The sequence below is a fragment of the Pseudonaja textilis genome, chromosome 6 (genome assembly GCF_049901715.1).
Source record: "Pseudonaja textilis isolate UNSWEBS1 chromosome 6, rPseTex1.2, whole genome shotgun sequence".
Taxonomy (NCBI): domain Eukaryota; kingdom Metazoa; phylum Chordata; class Lepidosauria; order Squamata; family Elapidae; genus Pseudonaja; species Pseudonaja textilis.
In genome coordinates, this window is record NC_141995.1 from 25,983,825 (window position 1) to 26,004,282 (window position 20,458).

Consider the following 20,458-nt stretch of genomic DNA (forward strand, 5'->3'; position numbering starts at 1 on the left):
GTTACCTTTGTGCCACGCCCTGGTCATCACACATCAATTGCCAGTCCTGAGCACAGTCCTGGGAGGCACATAATGTCCTATAATTTTTAAAATTCCATTTAAGACATTCAAGTTTACTATTCCTCTGTTGTTACTAGCAGCAAATATCATGATCTATTAATTACCTGGCTAGCTGTGTGTCATGGCCCCATCGGAGCCTGAGTCCGAGGAGGAGGAGGAAATGGAGCTAGGGCCAATGGAGGAACAACCGGAGGAGCAGGACAAGGCAGTCCCGGGTCCCTCAGGCCTGGGAAGGGTCACCAGAGAGGAAGTGGAGGACCAGGAGCGGGGGGAGGACAGGACAGGCAGCGGGGCAGTGGAGCAATTACCTTCCCCCGATCTCTGAGCACTCCGTTACTATGGCAGCCGAAAGATGCAAAGCAAAGGAAAGAAATCTTGAAGGCTGACAGAGTGAGTTATACTCTGGGTGGTGCTGCAGTACCAGTGAAATCTTTCTGTGACAAGGATTCCTTGGAACCAAATTCCCTGAACTGTGGCTGCTCTCAGAACTGAGCTGCTCCTCTGGACATTGGAGGGGCGTGTTTAGAGCCGGTAGATTTGCAGTGAATGGTGGGACTTGTGGGGGAAAGTTTGTTTATTATTAGGTCTTCTGTGTTTTCTTTTCTGTCCTCAAAATCAAACAAACATAAGCCTCCAACAATCTTATGTAATTTTGATGTTTCAGTTATTTGCTTTTGTTATTTACCTTTCTGACAATACTCTATCAGATGTATGATTATGTACACCATTTCATTGGACTATTTTGAGCAGCAAGAGTACACAATTTTATTTGATCTATATTCAGAAATTCTTGTTACAACTATCTTAGTACTAGAATGATGCAATGTTTACTTTCTACAGGAAACTACAAATGAATTACTATATAATTTAATCTCTGATGATATTTTGCTTGACAAGAATATAATTCTCACAGAGCTATGAATTCTCATAAATCTCCAATGAACTTTTTTGGCTTGAAATAATAGTTCCCAGGGAACTTTTGCAATGGATATAATTTTAATGCAAATCTCTTTAGAGAGATATGTAAAGAGCCACTTTCGTAGTAACTCAATTCACAGGCTGCAAAACAAATTATGGACTTTTACCTAATGTTTTTGAAGGAACGCTAGCATGTCACCCAATAGAAGTCAGTCAGCCTTAAAACACTTACAAGAGAACCATAAAGCTAGAGCCAAAGTTAAATAGCCTAATCTCAAAGGTATCTCTTACAATGATTTACCTAGATATAAAGCTTCCCATAATAAAAAAGTAGCCAAATAAACATCTTCCAGAATTGCTATAAATGGGAGCTCCCTATCTTAAAAAGTATTATTGCACATTTAAAAACTATAAGAGTGAAAAATCATCTTCTCAAACATATTACGTAGGGATATTAGCAAAGGCACAGGATCAAAAATTGCTAGGTGATTCGTAAAAGCTGTTATCTTGGGCTACAAGGACCGCAAATGATTCAGACCGCCACCAGATAGCAGTAAAGAACTTGGGTTTCATACCTCTGCTTCTACTCAGGGGGTGGTCTAAATATTCTCGTCAAAGCTAATAATGCTGATTAATTGCATTTGTTGGTGACGAAGGTTGTGCATGCTTATAGTTTGCGTTGGTGTTGCAGTTTTTCCAATGTCGATATATTGTGTCCCTTGCCAGCAACACCTGCTTTGAAGGACAGAAATGCCTTCCATAAATTAGCTGGGCTCGTAGAATAACCGACTGGCAACGCAGTCCGACTTAGAAACTGAAATGGGCGATTCCTTCTGACTCACTACCGTCTCCGCCGGCACCTTCTGTGGGCAGAAGAGCGGGAGGGGGGTAGGGGGGCTCTTCTTCCGCAATGCCCTTCAAGAAACCACAAGCTCCCTCCGCGGCTCCGCAGGAGGCCCTCCGGCCGACTCCAGCCGCCTGGGTGGAGCTTGCGGGCCGAGCCAGGGCTGTGGAGCCCGCGTGACCAGCTCTGGGGATTGCAGGAAGCGCCAAGCCAACCACCGCGCGCTGCGCAGGTTGTTCCAGCCGAGGCCCCGCCTCGCCCCTTCGGAACCTGGCGCGCCCGCCCTCCGCAGGCGAGGGAGAGCCGCAGCGGAGCGGAGAGTTCCTGGGTGCTGGCGGTCCGTGCCATCCCGCCCGGGCAGGGATGGGCGATCTAAGCGGTCGTGAGGTTAGCAACCCAGCGGAGGAGGATGCTCCCCTCAGCCGGCTTGGCCGGTGCTTGAACGAGGGTAGCCGGCCGTCTCCTTAAGCCGCCTTGACGGCGTCCTTTGTCGGACGGAGACGAGCTTTTCCCGGTTTATAGGTTGGTCGCGCGCCTCCGACTTCGAAAGGCGGTGGGGTTTTGACCAGTTCGCTGCGGGGGCGATCGGAGGACGCGATCGTCCGAACCCCCCGGGCTGTTTTTGCGTAACCCGTGCCGGGGACGCTGCGGGGTTTGGCAGCTGCGGAAGGCGCTGGCGCACGGAGAGGTGGAGGAGGAAGGGCGGCCGATGCGAGCCGAGCAGCTCTCTAGCCTCCGTCCGTATACCTGACCTTGCCTCCTCCACATAAACGGCGGGGAATAAGCGGTCTTAAGGCGGTTTTTCTTCCCGGAGTTTCTCGGCGCAGGAGGTAATTCCGAACCGTTTCCCCTTTCGGGGCTTTTGCTCGGATACGGTCCTGCCACCGCATCCTTCCCGGGGCTCTCTGGCCGTGAGCTGGCTGGGCGATGGCGTTACCTCCCGGCAGGAGTGAGGCTGGGCGGGCTCAGCCGCCGCGTCGCCCGTTCTGAGGTCACCGCTCGGCTCGTCCCCGCGTCCCCACCGACCTGACTCCCGAGTTGCTCCTACCTCGGGTCGAGGACGCGGGGAAGCGCTACGGGCATGCCGCGGCTCTTTCGTGCTTTCCTCCTTCCCAATGAGCCGTGCTTCCGTCGAGCTGTTGGCGGCGCCCCTCCGGGCTGGGCAGAGCGCTGAGGGAAAACGGAGGCTGCGTTCTTGAGAAGCGTCCGCCGAAAAGAAGCCCCCCCCCCCTCTTCCCCGGGGGGCTGCCTTGGTCTTAGCCGGGAGGATGTGGGTGAACCCGGAGGAGGTGTTGCTGGCCAATGCCTTGTGGATCACGGAGCGGGCCAACCCTTACTTCATCCTGCAGAAGAGGAAGGGGCACGGAGGAGATGGAGGCAGCGGAGGGATCACTGGTAAGAGCAGCCGGCTTCTCTCTGGGAAAAGGGGCGCTCAGCCCTTCTTCTTTTTTAAAATAATGCTTTATTGAATCTTTTTCCATTTATACATAATACCAATAGTTATTAAACAGCACTGTGGCATTATGTATACAGTTATGTGTCCTATCAAAACTTACAATGCATAATACTTTCATACCCTCTTATTTATTAAAAAAGTTATTTACATTTTCTATTTTTATATCTATTATCTATCCAAATAAACCATGTTCCCCATACTGCGTTGTATTCTGTCTCTGTTTTCCCTTTTAATTCCATAGTTAATATATCCATTTCCACACACACTAAAAATTTTTTGATTATTAAGCCTTAAGGTGGTATAGAGTTTTCCTTCCAGTACTGAGCATATGAGATTCTTGCTGCTGTTAATATATGTAATATAAGATATTTTATCTTTCTATTATAGTTTTTTTATTATTCCTCCTGAATTCAGGGGGACTACACATGAGTAGACCCTTGTGGACTAGTATCCTGTTGATCTAGCCCTTTTGGGGGGGGGGTTCTTATTGCTATTAATGGCGGAGGGGAGGTGGCTATGTATGAGGAATTCTTGGTTCTCCTCGAGCTCCTTTTTTTTTGCTTGCAACCTTACATTTCCCAACAAGGTAACAATAAGGTAACAAAGAGGTTGTTTGCTGGAGAGCAAACCCCACACTCACTCACAATGATATTACCCAGTCAAGGAATACAATACAATACACCTTTATTGTCACCTTGAATGTACACTTATCAGCATACATGAAAATGAATTTTCGTTGCCTACAGCACTCAAAGGGTGACCACCTCCAATATACACTAACCATGACAGAATAAATAAATAAATAATGGAATGTCTACAATCTAACAACCAAGCCTAGACAGTATCAAAGATTTCATAATTCAACCCTGAGCTACTGAGCTGTATATTTTCTCTAGGCTATATAAGATTTCGGCATTTCAGCTTGAAAAGGTACACATCTCTTAAACCAGAGGTGGGGAACTATGGCCTCTTTATGACTTGTGGACTTCAACTCTCAGAATTTAAGTCCACAGGTCATAAAAGGGCCATAGTTTCCACCCTGTCTTAAACTAAAAATGACTGCTATATTTTCTTCCATTATGTCTTTGGGATATATTTATACACTTTGCTTGAGCTTCTACAGTATAATGCCCTTGATATGTTGGCCATGAAACTCTCAGCATTCCAAGCCAAAAGCCAGTTGGTAGGGACTCTGGGAATTGTCATCCCAGTATTTTTGGAAGGCATTAGGCTATGGAAGTTTGTAATTATGTACAGTAATTACTTGCAGTATTATTTTGGGCTGACAATGTTATTGCTAATTATTATTTCCTTTGTCATTGCACAGAAAAACATTGGGAGGGAATTTTATGACAATTCCATAAAACTGCTAGGATTATTATTGACCTTGTGTAGGAAATCTTTAAAGCCCTAGGAGGTACTTCCAAGTACTTATACAAAGAGTTTGGTGTACTTATTCTACTTTGAAATTCTTTTGTAGTTACATCTTCCAATGTTCTCTGTGAAAATTCCTTAATCCTTTATCTTGCTATAAATGTGGTGCATTGGGTATAAAATTGCCTAAGGTCACAAAATTCAAACTGCCTTGTAGAATAGACAAAAATCAGTTCTGAACAGGGTTTAAAATGGTTTAGAATATTTTCTGTTTCTGTTTCTGTTGTCCACACAAATAAATAAGGGACAAGCTCCCTTTTTATTTCTATAGTTGCGGTGGTTCAGATTCACATCTACACTTGGTTGGTGTTATAAGCACTAATCCATAACTAGAGAACTCTTTGATTTAATAGTTTAGTTTAATAGTTTATGACAGTGGTCATCATGGCTACCATGTTTAGAATTACTATTGAATAATTTTACTTCCAGCATTGGGCAGTCAGAAAGATAAATACATTTCAGTCTCCTTGTATTTATGTTCAGTCTTACATAGATATCCATGATATTGCTAGCTGTACAATACAGGAAAAAGGAAATACAGTTGTTTAATTTTAGCTCAGATAAATTATGTAAGAGTAGTGGAAGCCTAAAGGAATGTTAATACTGTTATTCTACTGTTTCAGGTAAGGTAGAGAACATTTTTTACGTGTATGAGTGCTATTTCTTTTTAAGGAATTTTAATTTGGGTGGCTTGGAAACCTTTTATAAGAACATTCTTAATTTGTCCTTTACATTTTGAAATTACATTTTCTTCAAATGGCCATATGCACCATCCCTTTCACTTAGTGTATTATTGTTATTATGGGCAGGTCCCAGAATGGAAATCATCAGTAGGCTTTAAACTGTTTCTTATTTCTTGATCTGATCTAGTTTGTATAAAAACCTGAATGGTAGCAATAACATCACATAATACTGCTGTTTTTTCTTTAAAGCTCTTACGTCTTCCAATCATATCCTAAAAATGTGGGATCATCATAAATAATTCTAGGAGCGCTTCAAGGTGACTTCAGATTCTTACTAGAAAAAGAAATGTCCAGTTGTCCCTATCTTAGATACCTAGCCAAACTGAATAGGGATTCAAACAGTGCCATACCTGTAAATTAAAGACTAGCACCTCTGTTGACAGCAGTATCTGCAGGCATTGTGTTTAGTGTTTTATTAATGAATTGAAAATAATATAGTGTTCTATAGCAGTGGTGGGTTGCAAAGTAGGTTGCCACTGGTTTGGTGGGCGTGGCTTGGTGGGGGTGCTTTGCGCGCTTGCAGAGGCTTTCCTACTCACCTCCTGCAATCCTGCACTCTCCCTGTAACTTCAGCAGCTAACGCATGGCAATCTGCTGTCCCGCGCAAAGCAACTGTGCTTCAAAAGCAGGGAATAAAGGTCAGTATGGGAGCCCGGGCGGGTGGGCCCAACAGCAGCTCCTCAGAGACAACCGGTTCAGTTTCCACTAATCTTCAGCGCTACCAGTACGCCAGAACCAGGCCGAACCAGTGGAATAGCCCCGCTATTCCACAGGTGAATAATTCAGTCTGACCATTATTGCATAATATAAAAAGGCTTGGGAGACTCTGACTTGGCTTCCTTTTGAAAAAAAAAAAAGCCATCAGTGATATTCTAGTAGACCGCATGGTAATCGTTAAAATAAGGGCTTACTCCTAGATAAATGTGTTTCTATGTTATATGAAAATACTGAAGTATTTGAATGAACGAATGAATGAAAGAATCACTGAATCTGAGAGATTTAATGTTTTGATGGAATTTTTCAGAATTTCAAGTGAAATAGATCCTATAAGTATAAAGTGCTTAGCGGTAGCATTTTTCATATAATTTTCAGTTAAAATGCAAAAACCATTTGCTTTCCATATAAATGATTCCAGACTTAGCCTCTGATAGTTTCTAATTAAAGAAGATCTTGATAGTAAAAGAGGGGAAGGTGTTTACTTATTAGAGCTGCTATCAAGAGACACAGAATTCAAATATTTTGCATAATTTTTAATAGTACATTCAAAGTAAAAAATCAAACAAAAGTTTTAAATTATGTAAGTTTATGTTTCATAGAATAAGATTGAATTTTCAACATTTGGATTTTTAAAGGGTCTGTTTTTATCTTGTACATAGAGAATAATAAGTGCATGTTCTGGTTTTACTGTAGTGGATGAAATAAAGGAAGAATAATTGTACATATTAAATCTGAGGTAAATTGGAAATTAAAATAAGAGTTTGACATAGATATCTCATTGCTTCTATTTTAGGGATTCTTGCCTGCTTTCAAATATTGCGTACAGGCAGTCCTTGACTTATAACCACAATTGACCCCCAAATTTCTGTTGCTAAGTGAGATGGTTGTTAAGTGAGTTTTGCTTCATTTTATGACCTTTCTTGCCACAGTTGTTGAACAAATCACTGCAGTTATTAAATTAGTAACAGTTTGTTAAGTGAATCCAGCTTCCCCAGTGACTTTGCTTTTCAGAAGGTCACAAACAATGATCACATGGCCCAGGGATACTGCAAGCATCATAAATATGAGTCAGTTGACAAGCATTTGAATTTTGATGGTGTAACTGTGGAGAGTCTACAATGGTCATAAACAGGAAAAAGTCACAAGTCACTTTTTTCAGTGCCATTATAATTTTGAACATTTACTAAGTGACTTGTTGTAAGTCAAGGCCTACCTGTGGTTTATCTGCCCAAATCTATGTTCAGTTTAGACTTGGACAAAGGCCTCTATTTACAGGAGCCATTTCTTTGGAATGAATGATCATATATATGTCTATATATTTATGATAGCAGCTGTTTATCATTAACTGGTCAATGAAATGGTTTATTACAACCTGGGTATGTTCCAGCAGTTGACACCCTGTGAAATCATGCCAGAAATCTTTCAAATGCATTATGTAGGTATGAAGCAGTAATTAGGACCAAACTGCTTCCTTCTCTCTGTCTATAGCAGGCATTATATTTTCATATTTTCATTGCATGATGGTCCCATTCCAAATTATTTTGATTTTTCCAAATTCAGCAACATTTGAAGGCAAAAAGTAGATATATATGCAAATTGCTAATCAATCAAATTATGTACACAATATTTCTGTGATTTGTAAGGCAAATTATTTTATATAAACCTGCATATATACACCTGAAATCATCAGAGTGGAATAAATTACTGAAGACCAAATAGCTATATAGTCTAGCTGAAAGCCCTAAAGTTTTACACTTTAAAAGAACAGTAAAAAGCTCAGAAGAAATATTTTATGTGTTTATTTCTTGTTATAAAATGCTGCTTCTGCTAAATAGCACATTTTGCAAACAGTTGTTTCTGCTTCAGATAAAACCCAAACTAGCAGATTTATCAGTCCTAGACATCGTTCTATTTTCATTCTGGCTTCCCCATTGACTTCACTTGTCAGTTCCCTAGAACACTGCATCCATCTTACATACATGCCAGTTGCCAAGTAACCAAATTTTGGTCATGTGACCTTGGGGATGCTGCAACAGTCATGTAAAAAATGGTCATGTCACTTTTTCAGTATTGTTGTAACTTCAAATAGTTACTAAACAAATGGCTGTAAGTTGAGGAATACCTGTAATAACTTCCATATTATTTATTCATAAATAAATAATATTCACATGGAATACTATATTCCATGTTATTACTTATGAATGCTTAGTACATTAGGAAGTTTCATGTATGATCCCGTGATAAGATGTCTTAAAGTTGCCAAGATTGAAAAACATTGGATAAATTTTTCCCCATCTCTTATTTGTAGCTGGAGATTTCTCATGACATGACATCATAATGTTTTGTGTTCATCATTCCATACATTAGTAGTCAATAGGACTTTGGAATGCACTTGTGATTTAAGACAGTTTTAAGTTTACTGATTATTAACACTAGAGTAGATATTATGGGGAGAGATTAGATTATGTTTCCCCGAAAATAAAACCCAACTGGAGAATAAGCACTATCATGATTTTTCAGGATGCTCGTAATATAAGCCCTATCCCCAAAATAAGTCCCAGTTAAGATTGTCAGCTAGACGGATGCATTTAGTACTGTATTTCCCCCAAAATAAGACCTAACCCTAAAACAAGTAATGCGTCTTTGGAACAAAATATAAGACCCGGATTTATTTTCAGGGAAACATGGTACTGTGTACTTTAGACTTTCAGATTTCTTTGTAAAGAAATGTGTATGAAAACACTTTTACCTTTTTTTATATAGTCTTCGACAGACATCCTTTTATCTACAGAATTGTCTAATGATGCGTAAACTGATAGCTTGGCATGAAATTATATGTAATAATTAAGTGTATGAATGTACAGCTTAGTAATTTTTTCTTTGAATACTTGTGTCTATGTGTCATTTGTTAGTTTCTAAAAATAAAATGTTGCACACTAAAAAAAAAAAGATGCTTCTGAGCAAGAAAAACATGTTTATCAGTCACCACCTTGATTTTGTGTATACTAATTATGTGTGCAAAATAAACATTATGTACAGCCCTCTTTTTGTAAATAAGTTTGAGAAATTAAAAATAAGTCCAAATGCCTGCTAAATCTGTGCTTCTGCTGCAAAGTTCAGCCTTGGACACCCATTTTTTATCTAAATTGGGGGTAGTTACTAGGTCAGAAAGAATGCAACAAATGTTATATTTTCTTATTTCTCCCATATCTAGGAAAAGAACTTAAACTGTCCATTTGTTCAAACAATGAAGATAATGTTTCCCTCCAGTTAAGCTTAATTCTTACTGACTTCAAGTATTAAGTAGGTGCAAACCTGTTCAGTGACATTAGATAGCATTCCATATTTTCAGTGGAAATACGGAATAAGCCCTTGCTTATTAATGGAGACCAAGTGGAGCAAGTGGCCAGTTTTAAGTTTCTGGGTGTTACCTTAAAAGAGGACCTGATCTGGGGTGCTCACATTGCAGCACTGGTCAAAAGGGCCCAGCAAATATTATACTACCTGAGACTTCTCAGGAAACAACAACTGAATGAAAAACTGCTGGTGACCTACTGCTGCACCATAGAGAGCATCTTAACTTATTGCATCTCAGTATGGTTTGCCAACTGCGCAGTGGCAGATAGGAAAGCACTCCAGAGGATTAACATCATTGCCCAGAAGATCATTGGTTGCCCTCTCCGCTCTTTGGAAGAGCTTTATAGCTCCCGCTGCCTTAAGAAAATTTAAAACATTATCAAAGATCCATCTCATCCTGGGCACCCTTTGAACTATTACCATCTGGCAGACAGTACAGGACAATAAAAACAAGGACAAATAGGTTGAAAAACAGCTTCTGTCCCAGGGCAGCAACTCTATTGAATTCTACTGTATAGTGCAATATTAATGCAATATCAGGAGTTTTCAATTCAATTGTATAGAATGTGAAGGATGTGTGTTTGTGTTTTATTTTTATAGTCATAATGCATGCTCAAGACGGTATTTAATTTTGTTGTATGAGATGCAATGACAATAAAGTAAACTAAACTAAACTAAACTAAAATGTGCTCACTTTGTTTACCCTCTGAGCAGCCTAGCTTTTACTTTGTATTAAGTTGCTGTCATCTCCCCTCCAAAAACCTGCATAGAAATGGTAACAGAGAATAAGCCTGCAAAGAGGCAAGTTGAAAGAATTTGCTCATCTCTGTTACACCTACTCTAGACAGCAGTAAATACTTGGATGGCTCCATCCTTCTTAGCCTTTCAGAAAGACAGGTCTCATCTCTCAGGAATTTGGCCAGGATGTTAGATTACTGAAGATACGTGTTATGTAGATCAAGGGTCTCCAACCTTGGCAACTTTAAGCCCAGAGGACTTTAACTCCCAGAATTCCCCACTCAGCAAAGCTGGCTGGGGAATTCTGGGAGTTGAAGTCCTCTGGCCTTGAAGTTGCCAAGGTTGGAGACCCCTGATGTAGATAGCCTCAGTTATAGTGTATTTTGTTGCTGTTAGTTTTAATAGAGTGTGTGTTTCCAGTTTTAATTAAATGTGAACTGCCTAGAGCAGGAGTGTCAAACTTGCAGCCCGCAGGCCAGATGTGTCATGTTCTAGCCACCCCCACCCCCATTTTAGCAAAGGGAAAAAAGTTGCTATATGTCACATGACAACAACATAATGCTGCGAGTTTGACACCCCTGGCCTAGAGTCACATGAGAAGGATGAGGAGCCATCCTTGTTTAAATAGATTAAAAACAATAAATGAATTATTTAGCAATAAATAAATGGGTGGGAATGGCTACCATTTCCACTGTTATTTTTTTTAAAATAAAAAATAATGCATACCAATTTTGAACCACCATGCAATTAAATCTGGCAATAAGGTCTTGGCCAGGCTACAAAAGAGGGCCTCAAGGAACCTTCCTGATCTGGACTATATATTCTTTTCAGCCAAATAGTTTGTTGGAATCTAGCATTGTTGATGCTGAAAAGGTGTTGGCGGTTTTTATGCCAGTAAGTGCCCATTGAAGTATTTCAAAAGAGTTATGACCTTATGATACTTAACATTGTATTTGACCTTCAAAATGATTTTGCCATAGTGTAGGATTTTTTGTTATTATTTTGTAATGTGTAGAACAGTTTCCTAACATCTAAAATAATTTCTTCAATCATTTCCAAGAAGCACCTGAGCCAAACTAAATATTACGTTAGTTACATGTATACATTTAAACAGCATGCATAAATGGGAATACTGCGGAAAAAGCAGGCATGGGGTTTGCTCATAATATCCTCTAGGACAAGGATCCCTGCATCAGTTTTTCATTGTAAATAATTGCCTCTTGTTGCGATTTTTGCTGTGAAAATGCTGATCCTTGGGCACAAATAACTATCATATAAACAACTCCAAATCAAGAACTTGTAGGTTTTATGATATTCTTCATTTCTATACTAAAAGTTATCAGTGCTCGAAAATTGCTGCAAGATGAATGTACAGTGTTATCAATGATCAGCAAACATAGGAAAACAAGAGGATTGTCCTCTGCTCTTGATTCAGAAACTTGAGGAAAATCTCTCTGCACGAAGAATTGAGAATATTGGGCAGAAATCCGAGTTCTGTCTTGTCCTCCCGTGGAGCCTAATTTTCCTTTTAGCCACCGAGATCAGATTGCAGCCATAAAGTTTGAGAATCACTTTTTTGAGTGAAAGCTGATATTTTCATAATATTGCATAAGTGAATTAAATGCTTGGGTTCACTCACCAACATGTAATCTAGCTCAGGATTCTAAATAAATGGATTGTCTTGCTTCTATTTCTGGAACAGATAGACTTACTTTATTGATTTTCAGTGGGTCTACTGAAGCTTCTTCTACAGTTGTGATACATAGTAGGCTACACTGCAGTGTGTAATAAAGAGTGGAGGGTAATATAGATTTTTTTTCCACACTGTAGCTGTAAGCAGTGGGTTTAAATGCCACAAGGCCCTCCCCTTACTTCCTCAGACACCATCAAGCATCTTTTTCTGGTTGGTGAAGAAATGTTGGTGGGCAGCAGGATTAGCTGACTTGGAATATGGAGGTGATGGTGTAGAAGCAGCAGCAATGATTTCTCTTTTAGGCTCCAGCTACACTTGCTCATGATAGCCAAATATCAAAGAGAATGGCCCGTGGAGCCCCATTAACCTGTGCTGCCTGATAGCACCTGGTCTGTCCAGTAGCTTCAAACTAGAGTTCTCATCAGCTCAAATTAGCATGGTGAATATGGTTAGGGAATTATACTTTAAAATATGTGGATAAAATATCAGGCTGGGGGAAAGTGCAATAAAGAATCACAGACCTAAGGCTACCCATTTGAAAAACAACTTTCAATAGAGAAGAGATATGAAAAGCCCATTTCTACTCGTTGTATATAAGAAATGTTTGTGTGTGCGTAGGGGTATCTGTTGCAAAGGTCATCTTGCTGGTGAATCTTAATTTGCAATTTGATTTGAATTTGCAATTTGGTTTGACGCACAGTGTGATTCCTTTGTAATTAGATAAAAAGATAAAGACACTCTTGAATAGAGTTTGAATGTTAATGACTTCATGGAGCCGTTTACATTGTTTTCTAGCAACAATTATGAAAAAAGGTTGTCATTGCTTTCATCCAGTTTGTTAATTTCATAGCCTAGCCTACTCTGTAGCCCTGGAATTCCTGGTGGATTTTCATCCATATTTTTCCAAATCCAGCTGTGCTTAAGTATTTCAGGATAGTTTAGTTTGGTTGTATGTTACCATCTATCATGATCTTTTAAAAAATTATATTGGGGGGGGCATTCATTTTTCCAGATAAGCTTATGTAAAATTATTAAAAGATAAATATATTTACTTCTTTTCCTTGAAAGATTTTTAAATAGGAGCTTTGGCTCTCATCTGGTGGTCCCACTTCACTATCTGTTGGTTATGGTGTCCCTCCAAAATTGCCGACAGGAAAACGTGGTCTCAGAAAACCACTGAGGGAACAGTGGGTTGTTCTGCTTTGCCATAGATGTGACTAGTTCTCAATTGATATCATAACTTCTCAATGGTGGCACCAAGTGAGCAAAGAAATCTAGCCAGCCTTTTGCCTATGATATATCTTGTACATTTGCTGGCTCCTAAAAGTGCAGTAAATCTCTGATAAATCTTCCCTCTAGAAAATTGCTGCCAGGAAAAAAAATAATCAGTAACAAAAGCTACAGATATGCTGCTTAAAAACAGCAGGAGCAAAATACGAGAAATGTTGTCTTTGCCAACAAGCTTTTATTACTATAACTGACTCTGAACTTGACACCATAATAGATTGGAGGTATGTGGTAGTATTAAGTCCTTTGGTGGGATGTAAACTTGGGAGATTTTGTATCATATGAAACTATAATGTCCGCATTCAGCTATTGCATTGCCAGAATTCAGAAGTACAGTCTGAGGAACTTAACAGGCAGGCACAAAAACGCATTTTAAAAAGAATTCTGTTAATTGCAGATTCTCTGACAATGATAAAAAAATGCTACAAAATTAATTCTTTGGACATTTAGGTGGTAAACAATAGAGGTTTATGATGGTTACAGTGCCTTGCAGTTCTTTCTTTGATTGTGATTTGCAACCTTCACAGCTGGCTTCCAACGAACAAAGTCAATTGTGGAAACCGGATTTGCTTAATAACAGTGTTGCTCACTTAATAACCATGTGACTTACTTAAAAATCATGGTGACTCACTTAAGGACTGTAGTAAAAATGGTTGTAAAATTGGGTCCAGTCAAATGGTGACTGACTTAATGACTGCATCACTTAGCCAAAATTTGGATCCAGGGGTGGGATTCTACTGGTTCAGACTGTTTCGGGCAAACCCCTTGCGCGTGATCACTGAACCGGTTGTTATACCAGTGGAATCCCACCCCTGTTAGGATCCCAGTTATCAAGGACTGTCTGTAAAAATAACATGCTTGGTTTTGCAGTTCAAACAATTAATGTATATTAGATGTTCTAATCACATTTGATGTTTTTAAAATCCCTGTGAATTGAAGAATCTATCAGAACACATCATTTGTTAACCCAAATGATAAGCTTAAATAATGTCAGTTTAATATTTGGTCATGTAATTACTGTTCTTCATAAAACAAACAGATGGCAGATGTCCTAAATTAGATTTAAACAAAAAGATATGCCTGTAAAAGAAGAAGCAACAATGACAGAAAAAAACAGAAGAAAATTTCAGTAAGAACATGGATTAAGAACTGGAAAATTAGGAAGAAGTAGACCTATAAGCCCCTTATACTTATCAAATCACTACAACAGCTGACAGTGCATAGGATAATTTCTTTTCTTTATGCCTCAATATAAAATGGCTTCAAATCTTGTTGAAATAAGAATCTTACATGTTAGGTATTTTAAGACTACAAATATTTAGGGAAATGAAATTTGGAGAAGTAGCAAATTCTAAAACAGAAATCATGTGAGGCTGAATGATTCATTCATTTACATACATACTTCTCTATACATGTAATTCTTGGCTTGGGATTGGATTTTGGTTGTTAAACGATGTCTATGAGGATGGGTCATAAGTTACTATTTCCAAGGTTGTCGTAATGTAAATGAACCTTGCTTAAATGAATGGTTTTCAGTCAAGGACTACTCCAGTACTGCTTCATCTAGTGACGTAGGATAAGGCTCTTCCTGTATTGCTCATAGTCTGAATAGTCTAAAAAGAGAGAACAAATGATAGGAGTCAGTGATGAGTTGTTAATGAAGCCACTTTTGGACTAAACTAAAAGAAATATAATTTTGATTTTGGGATTTGATTATTAGAATTATATGGGATTATAGAAGTAATCTATATAATTTTAGAATAAGAATTGTTTGTATTTTTTTTATATCTTTAACAAACAAAGTCAAAGCCATTTGTTTTTTTTTTCTTTACCTTTTCCTGTTTTTTGTACTTTTATCTTGTTTTTTGTCTGATTCTCTTTTTTCTATTTTCTTTTTGTCTTGCTCATTGATTTTTTATTCATGTTTTTGAAAGTTAATAAAATCATATTAAGAAAAAAATTATGTCTTACCTTCTCATTTAAGTGTACTAAGTATAATAGTGGAGAAAATATACAGAGCTATTCCATAGGTTATTCCTATGGCCCAGTACTGTTCATTCTAACTCACTCATTCCAGTATTCAGTCTTTGAAAAGCAGTTCAAGATAATTGGTGATTCTCTTGGCTGTCAGTCTTGAAATGTTGATAAGAACTATTGCTAAGGCATCATGCTACTATTCCTCCTGAGCATTGAAATCATCCCCATCTTTTAACGACCCCATAATCCCTTGCGGGGTAGGGTCTGGCAACTGAATAGAGCTAGCTGAATAGAGCTAGCCGGAATAGAGTAATGGCCGGTTGCCCTTCCCGTTGCCAATGCAGAGTTCTGTTCAGTAGATGTACCCAGAGAGAGAAATATCTGCCTCTAACTAGGATTGAACTCACAGCCTCCTGATTGTCAGGTGAGAGCTCCATCTCAAGGCTACCACACTACTCCCTTCCTGTGCATTGAAATAATTGTGTAAATTGGGTTCCAAAAAAGAGGAGACTCCAAAAGAAAGGAGACAGGAGACTCTGCCAATGGCAAATTAACTAATGTTGAGAAATCAGACAGGTCTGGAACTGATTCTGAACTAGTGTGAAGGTCTCATATAGAATTGCTCTGTGTATCTGAAACCTTACAGGATCAATAGGTGAAGATTTTCACTTGCCATCCATTTGAAAACTTCAGAAATTTATGGTTGACGTACCCATTATCATACGGACTTCATTAAACTTATTTGTTAATTGATCCAGATTTTCCAATAAAATAAGGCCAGCCTAATTTATGTCCTTTATTCTTCAAGCAGCTCAAAGTATTGGCATAATTTTACAACATACAAGGCCAATAATCTAAGCAGTGGACTCCAATGCTCACATATTAAATATATCTTTATATCTGCTATATAACTCTTTCCATAGCTAAAGTATGCTTTAATGTGGCACACACTTTTTAGTATAGAGTCTTGATGGCACAGTGATTAGAGTGCAGTGCTGCAAACTACTTCTGTTGACAGCCAGCTGCCTGCAATTTGGCAGATTGAATCCCACCAGGCTCAAGGTTGACTCAGCCTTCCATCCTTCTGAAGTGGGTAAAATGAGGATCCAGATTGTTGAGGGCAATAGGCTGACTCTGTAAACTGTTTAGAGAGAGAGCTGTAAAGCACTATAGAGTGGTATATAAGTCTAAGTGCTATTGCTATTAGTATACAACAAGTAATATTTGCATAATTCTTTTTTCCCCAGGACTTCTTGTGGGAACTCTTGATGTTATGTTAGATTCAAGTGCAAGGGTAGCACCATATCGTATTCTGTATCAAGCACCAGATTCTATGATATACTGGACTATTGCTTGTGGTAAGTATGGGGACTGTTTTCAAGGTATTAGTTTTTTTTGACCAAAGACTCTTGGATACAGCTACAGTGTACCAGTTTTCCTTTATAATGGTTATTTTGCACTGAACACTGGGCCCTATCTAACAAAATGAAATTCAATGGTGAGGAAAGTAAAGTTTTACATTTAGCAAGAAAACCCAAATCCACAGTTATAGTATAGGTGGTACCTGGCTCAATAGTAGTAATTGGGAGAGGAATATTGGAGTCCCAGTGGACAATCACTTAAATATGAGCCAGCAGTGTGCTGCAGCTGCCAAAAAAGCCAACACAGCCCTAGGCTGCATTAATTGAAGTATGGAATCAAGATCATATTAAGGGTTAGTACCATTCTATAATGCCTTGCTAAGTCCACAGCTGGAACATTGCATCCAGTTTTGGTTGCCATTATATAAAAAAAACTCTAGAAATAGTACAGAGAAGAGCAGTAAAGATAATTGGGGGACTGGAGGCTAAAACATGTGAAGAACAGTTGCAGGAATTTGGTATGTAGGGTGACATGGTGGCAGTGTTACAATATTAAGGGACTGCTACAAGGAAGAGGGGACCGACCCATTCTCCAAAGCACCTGCAGGCAGGACAAGAAGCAATGGATGGAAATTAGTCAAGGAGAGAACCAACTTAGAACTAAGGAGAAATTTGTGGACAGTGAGAACAGTTAATCAGTGGAACGGCTTGCCTCCAGAACTTGTGGGTGCTCCAACAATGGAGATTTTAAGGAGAGATTGAACAAGTATTTGTCTGAAATGGCATAGGGCTTCCTGATTGAACTGGAAGTTGAACTAGAAGGCCTCCAAGTTCCTTTCCAACTTTGTCATGATGTTATGTGGTTCCTTGTAGATGTATTATGCCTTGGTTTCCATAAGAATTAGCCAACTTGTACATTAAATGTGGATCATTTTTAACTTTTCTGTTTACTTTGGTTTTTTAAAAATCCAGTTTTCTACCTAGTTCTTTAAGCAGATGAAAATATGAAGTGCTGACTTACAATTCTGTTTGTGGTGCTGCTGTAGTTGAAGGGTTTCTCTGTGTCCTCTGCAGCCCTAGTAATTCTAGATTCTTTATTTTCAATAGGGTTGAGATTTCTTAAATATATAATTTCATTTATATTATATAATATTTATGCTTTGTAAAATAGGGTCCACCAGATCAGCAGGATTTCTCATGCTTATTTTGCTGAATGAGAAACCCTGTATGATTGACTTGACTTGTCCTTGGATAGCAAATTGTGGACATAGTTATGAGGTATTGGACTAGGACCACAAAGACCAGAATTCAGCTGTATTCTCAGCTGTGGAAATTAAATAAGTCTTGTAGGGATAAACGCTTCTGTGAAAAGTGCCAAGCTAGAACTGAAATAAGTGGGTTGTGTGTACATTGAACATGATAAAGGAGAATATTAAGTATTGAATGGAGACAGGGAATGGGTTTGAGGAGCATTGTCTGTATATCATTAAAAATCTCAAGTTTCCTTCATAAATATGAGAGGTAAATCCTAGTTTTCTGTATTGGAAACTAAAGTTCTAAACTGTCAGATTCATCTTGATGGACTGGATATCAAATTTTTGAATGCTTTCACTGAGGCTTTTGAAAAGTTCTTTTTTAAATGTTTCTGATATGCTATAGGTTATAAGCAGAAGATTCCATACTTAAGGGCCCATTCATATACAATTTGGGATAAATTTATTGCATGCAGGTGGGGTATTCAGTGGTTCTGTCCTTTATCCAGATTTCAATTTTTATATATATTCTTCAAATAATTTATGTTGTGACAAGAAATTAATAACTTACTAAGCTATAAGACTTTTCCATTAAAATATTACAGGTGCGAGGGTAGAATTATTTTGAATCTTTGAGCATGCAAGCATGTAGAAATTAGAGAAAGACTAACTCAGATTTCAGAACAATACCCAGTGTTTAACAATATATTTTCATGCATTAATTTCAAGCATAGTTCAGTGCACTTATCAGATAAGAGGTTCTGCTGCCCTGGTTCAATTATGCAGGCTTTTCAGAGTGATGCATGTTCCAAGAAATCCGAGGCCTCCCTGGAAGGGAGACAGGATGATGTCATTCCTCATCAGCAGACCAAGATCAGATATAAGCTTATGCTTGCAGTTCTTCTGAAACAATATCATCCTCTGAGCTCTGTGGGTGGTTAGGAAAGAGTTTATTTCCACATTACATACACCAGTGACTTTCTGACAGAATTCTAATAGGCTTTCCAATGCTTTATAGAATACGTACTGCAGCATTCATATTCATTTCAAAAGACTGTTATTGATTGTGAGCACCATTAAGCAATGAACACACAGGCTCTCCACACTATTCTCTTTCTGGGTAAGTATCATTAGGAAGAATGGAGAAAAGGAGTAAGCCAAAAAATGGACGCCATGAAGTAAGAAAAATAGAATAGAATAACAGAGTTAGAAGGGACCTTGGAGGTCTTCTAATCCAACCCCCTGCTGAAGCAGGAGACCCTATAATGGGTGTCAAACTCACATTGTCACAGCGGTATCACATGACATATCGCGACTTTTCCCCTTCGCTGAACTGGGTGGGGACAAGGCCAGCATGTGACGCATCCAGCTGACGAGCCATGAGTTTGACAGCCCTGCCCTAGACCATGTCAAACAAATGGATGTCCAATCTCTTTTTAAAAACCTCCAGTGATGGAGCACCCATAACTTCTGAAGGCAAAAGCTTTTCCTCTGGTTAATTATTCTCACCGTTAGAAAATTACTCCCTAATTCTAGATTGGCTGTCTCCTTGATTAGTTTCTATCCATTGTTTCTTGTCCTGCCTACTCTTGCTTTGGAGAACAGGTTGGCCTCCTCTTCTTTGTGGCAGCGCCTCAAATATTGGAACACTTCTATTATGTCACCCCAGTCCTTCTTTTCACTAGACTAGACAAACCCAATTCCTGCAACCGTTCTTCATATGTTTTAGCCTCCAGTCCCCTAATCAACTTTGTTGTTTTGTATCTTTTCAGTGTCTCAACATCTTGTTTATAATATGGTGACCAGAATCTATTGTTTATGCCACCATCAGTCTCTATATCTGTATACGTCTTTCTGTCCTTACAAACAATGCTTTCTCCAATTAGCATATCACTGTCAACACCACAAGAAAGCATTTTATATTTATAAATAAATACCTGAAGTATAGGTGGGGATATCACACACCTTTGCTTACATCATGTTCAATGCTGAGCCACGCAATGAGTATTCCATTGATTCTTGTGTATGATTTCCTTTCATCATTATAGTTCTTGTCTATTTATCCAACCAACCTTCAGTTTCATATTTTTGTAAGATCTTCCTTTATACACACTTTATTGTATCCTTTCTTTAAGTCTATAAACATAAAATAAACTTTATCATATTTATGAATTCCTCAGTGATCTGGGAAGACCAAAACTCTGTGAATTAGTTAACTCAGGGGGACTCAAAAGTAACAAAGCAGGTTTGTTACTTTTGAGTCCCCCTGAGTTAACCTGCTTCTTTAGGGTGTAAGTGGAAACAGAGCCAGATGTTTCTGGAGAAAGATCAGCTCTGTCTTCTTGTGATTCATCTTCAGCTTCTTTGATCCCATTCAGGCCTCCACAGCCTTCCGACATGGGTTACAATTTCTATGGCATCTCCAGTCCTGCCTACGGTGGGCATTCTACAGCTAGATATCATCCTCAGGTTGTTGATACCTCATCCTGAATTAGTGTATGACTTCTCCAGATGTCATGTAGATGCTAAAATGTAGGAGTGACAAAAATGAATCCTTCAGTGCCCTACAACAACATCCACTGAACTGATTACCATCATTCATACCTATAACATCATTTCC

The 20,458-nt window shown here is 39.0% G+C and overlaps 1 protein-coding gene across 6 annotated transcripts in view; it reads left to right on the forward strand.

The window, feature by feature from the left end:
* The first annotated feature begins 2,081 nt into the window (after positions 1–2,081).
* The window catches only part of TBC1D9 (TBC1 domain family member 9), a 50,723-nt gene continuing 32,346 nt past the window's right edge, over positions 2,082–20,458 (forward strand). The window contains exons 1-2 of one of the 6 annotated variants that reach the window (XM_026698085.2): positions 2,082–3,217; positions 16,472–16,582. In XM_026698085.2, coding sequence (XP_026553870.1) covers positions 3,091–3,217; positions 16,472–16,582 — 238 coding nt within the window. In that variant the 5' untranslated portion in view covers positions 2,082–3,090. Of the gene's footprint in view, positions 3,218–5,644; positions 5,713–13,452; positions 13,472–16,471; positions 16,583–20,458 lie in introns of those variants that run through there. The other 5 variants (XM_026698084.2, XM_087936118.1, XM_087936117.1 and 2 more) reach the window with 5 other exon arrangements.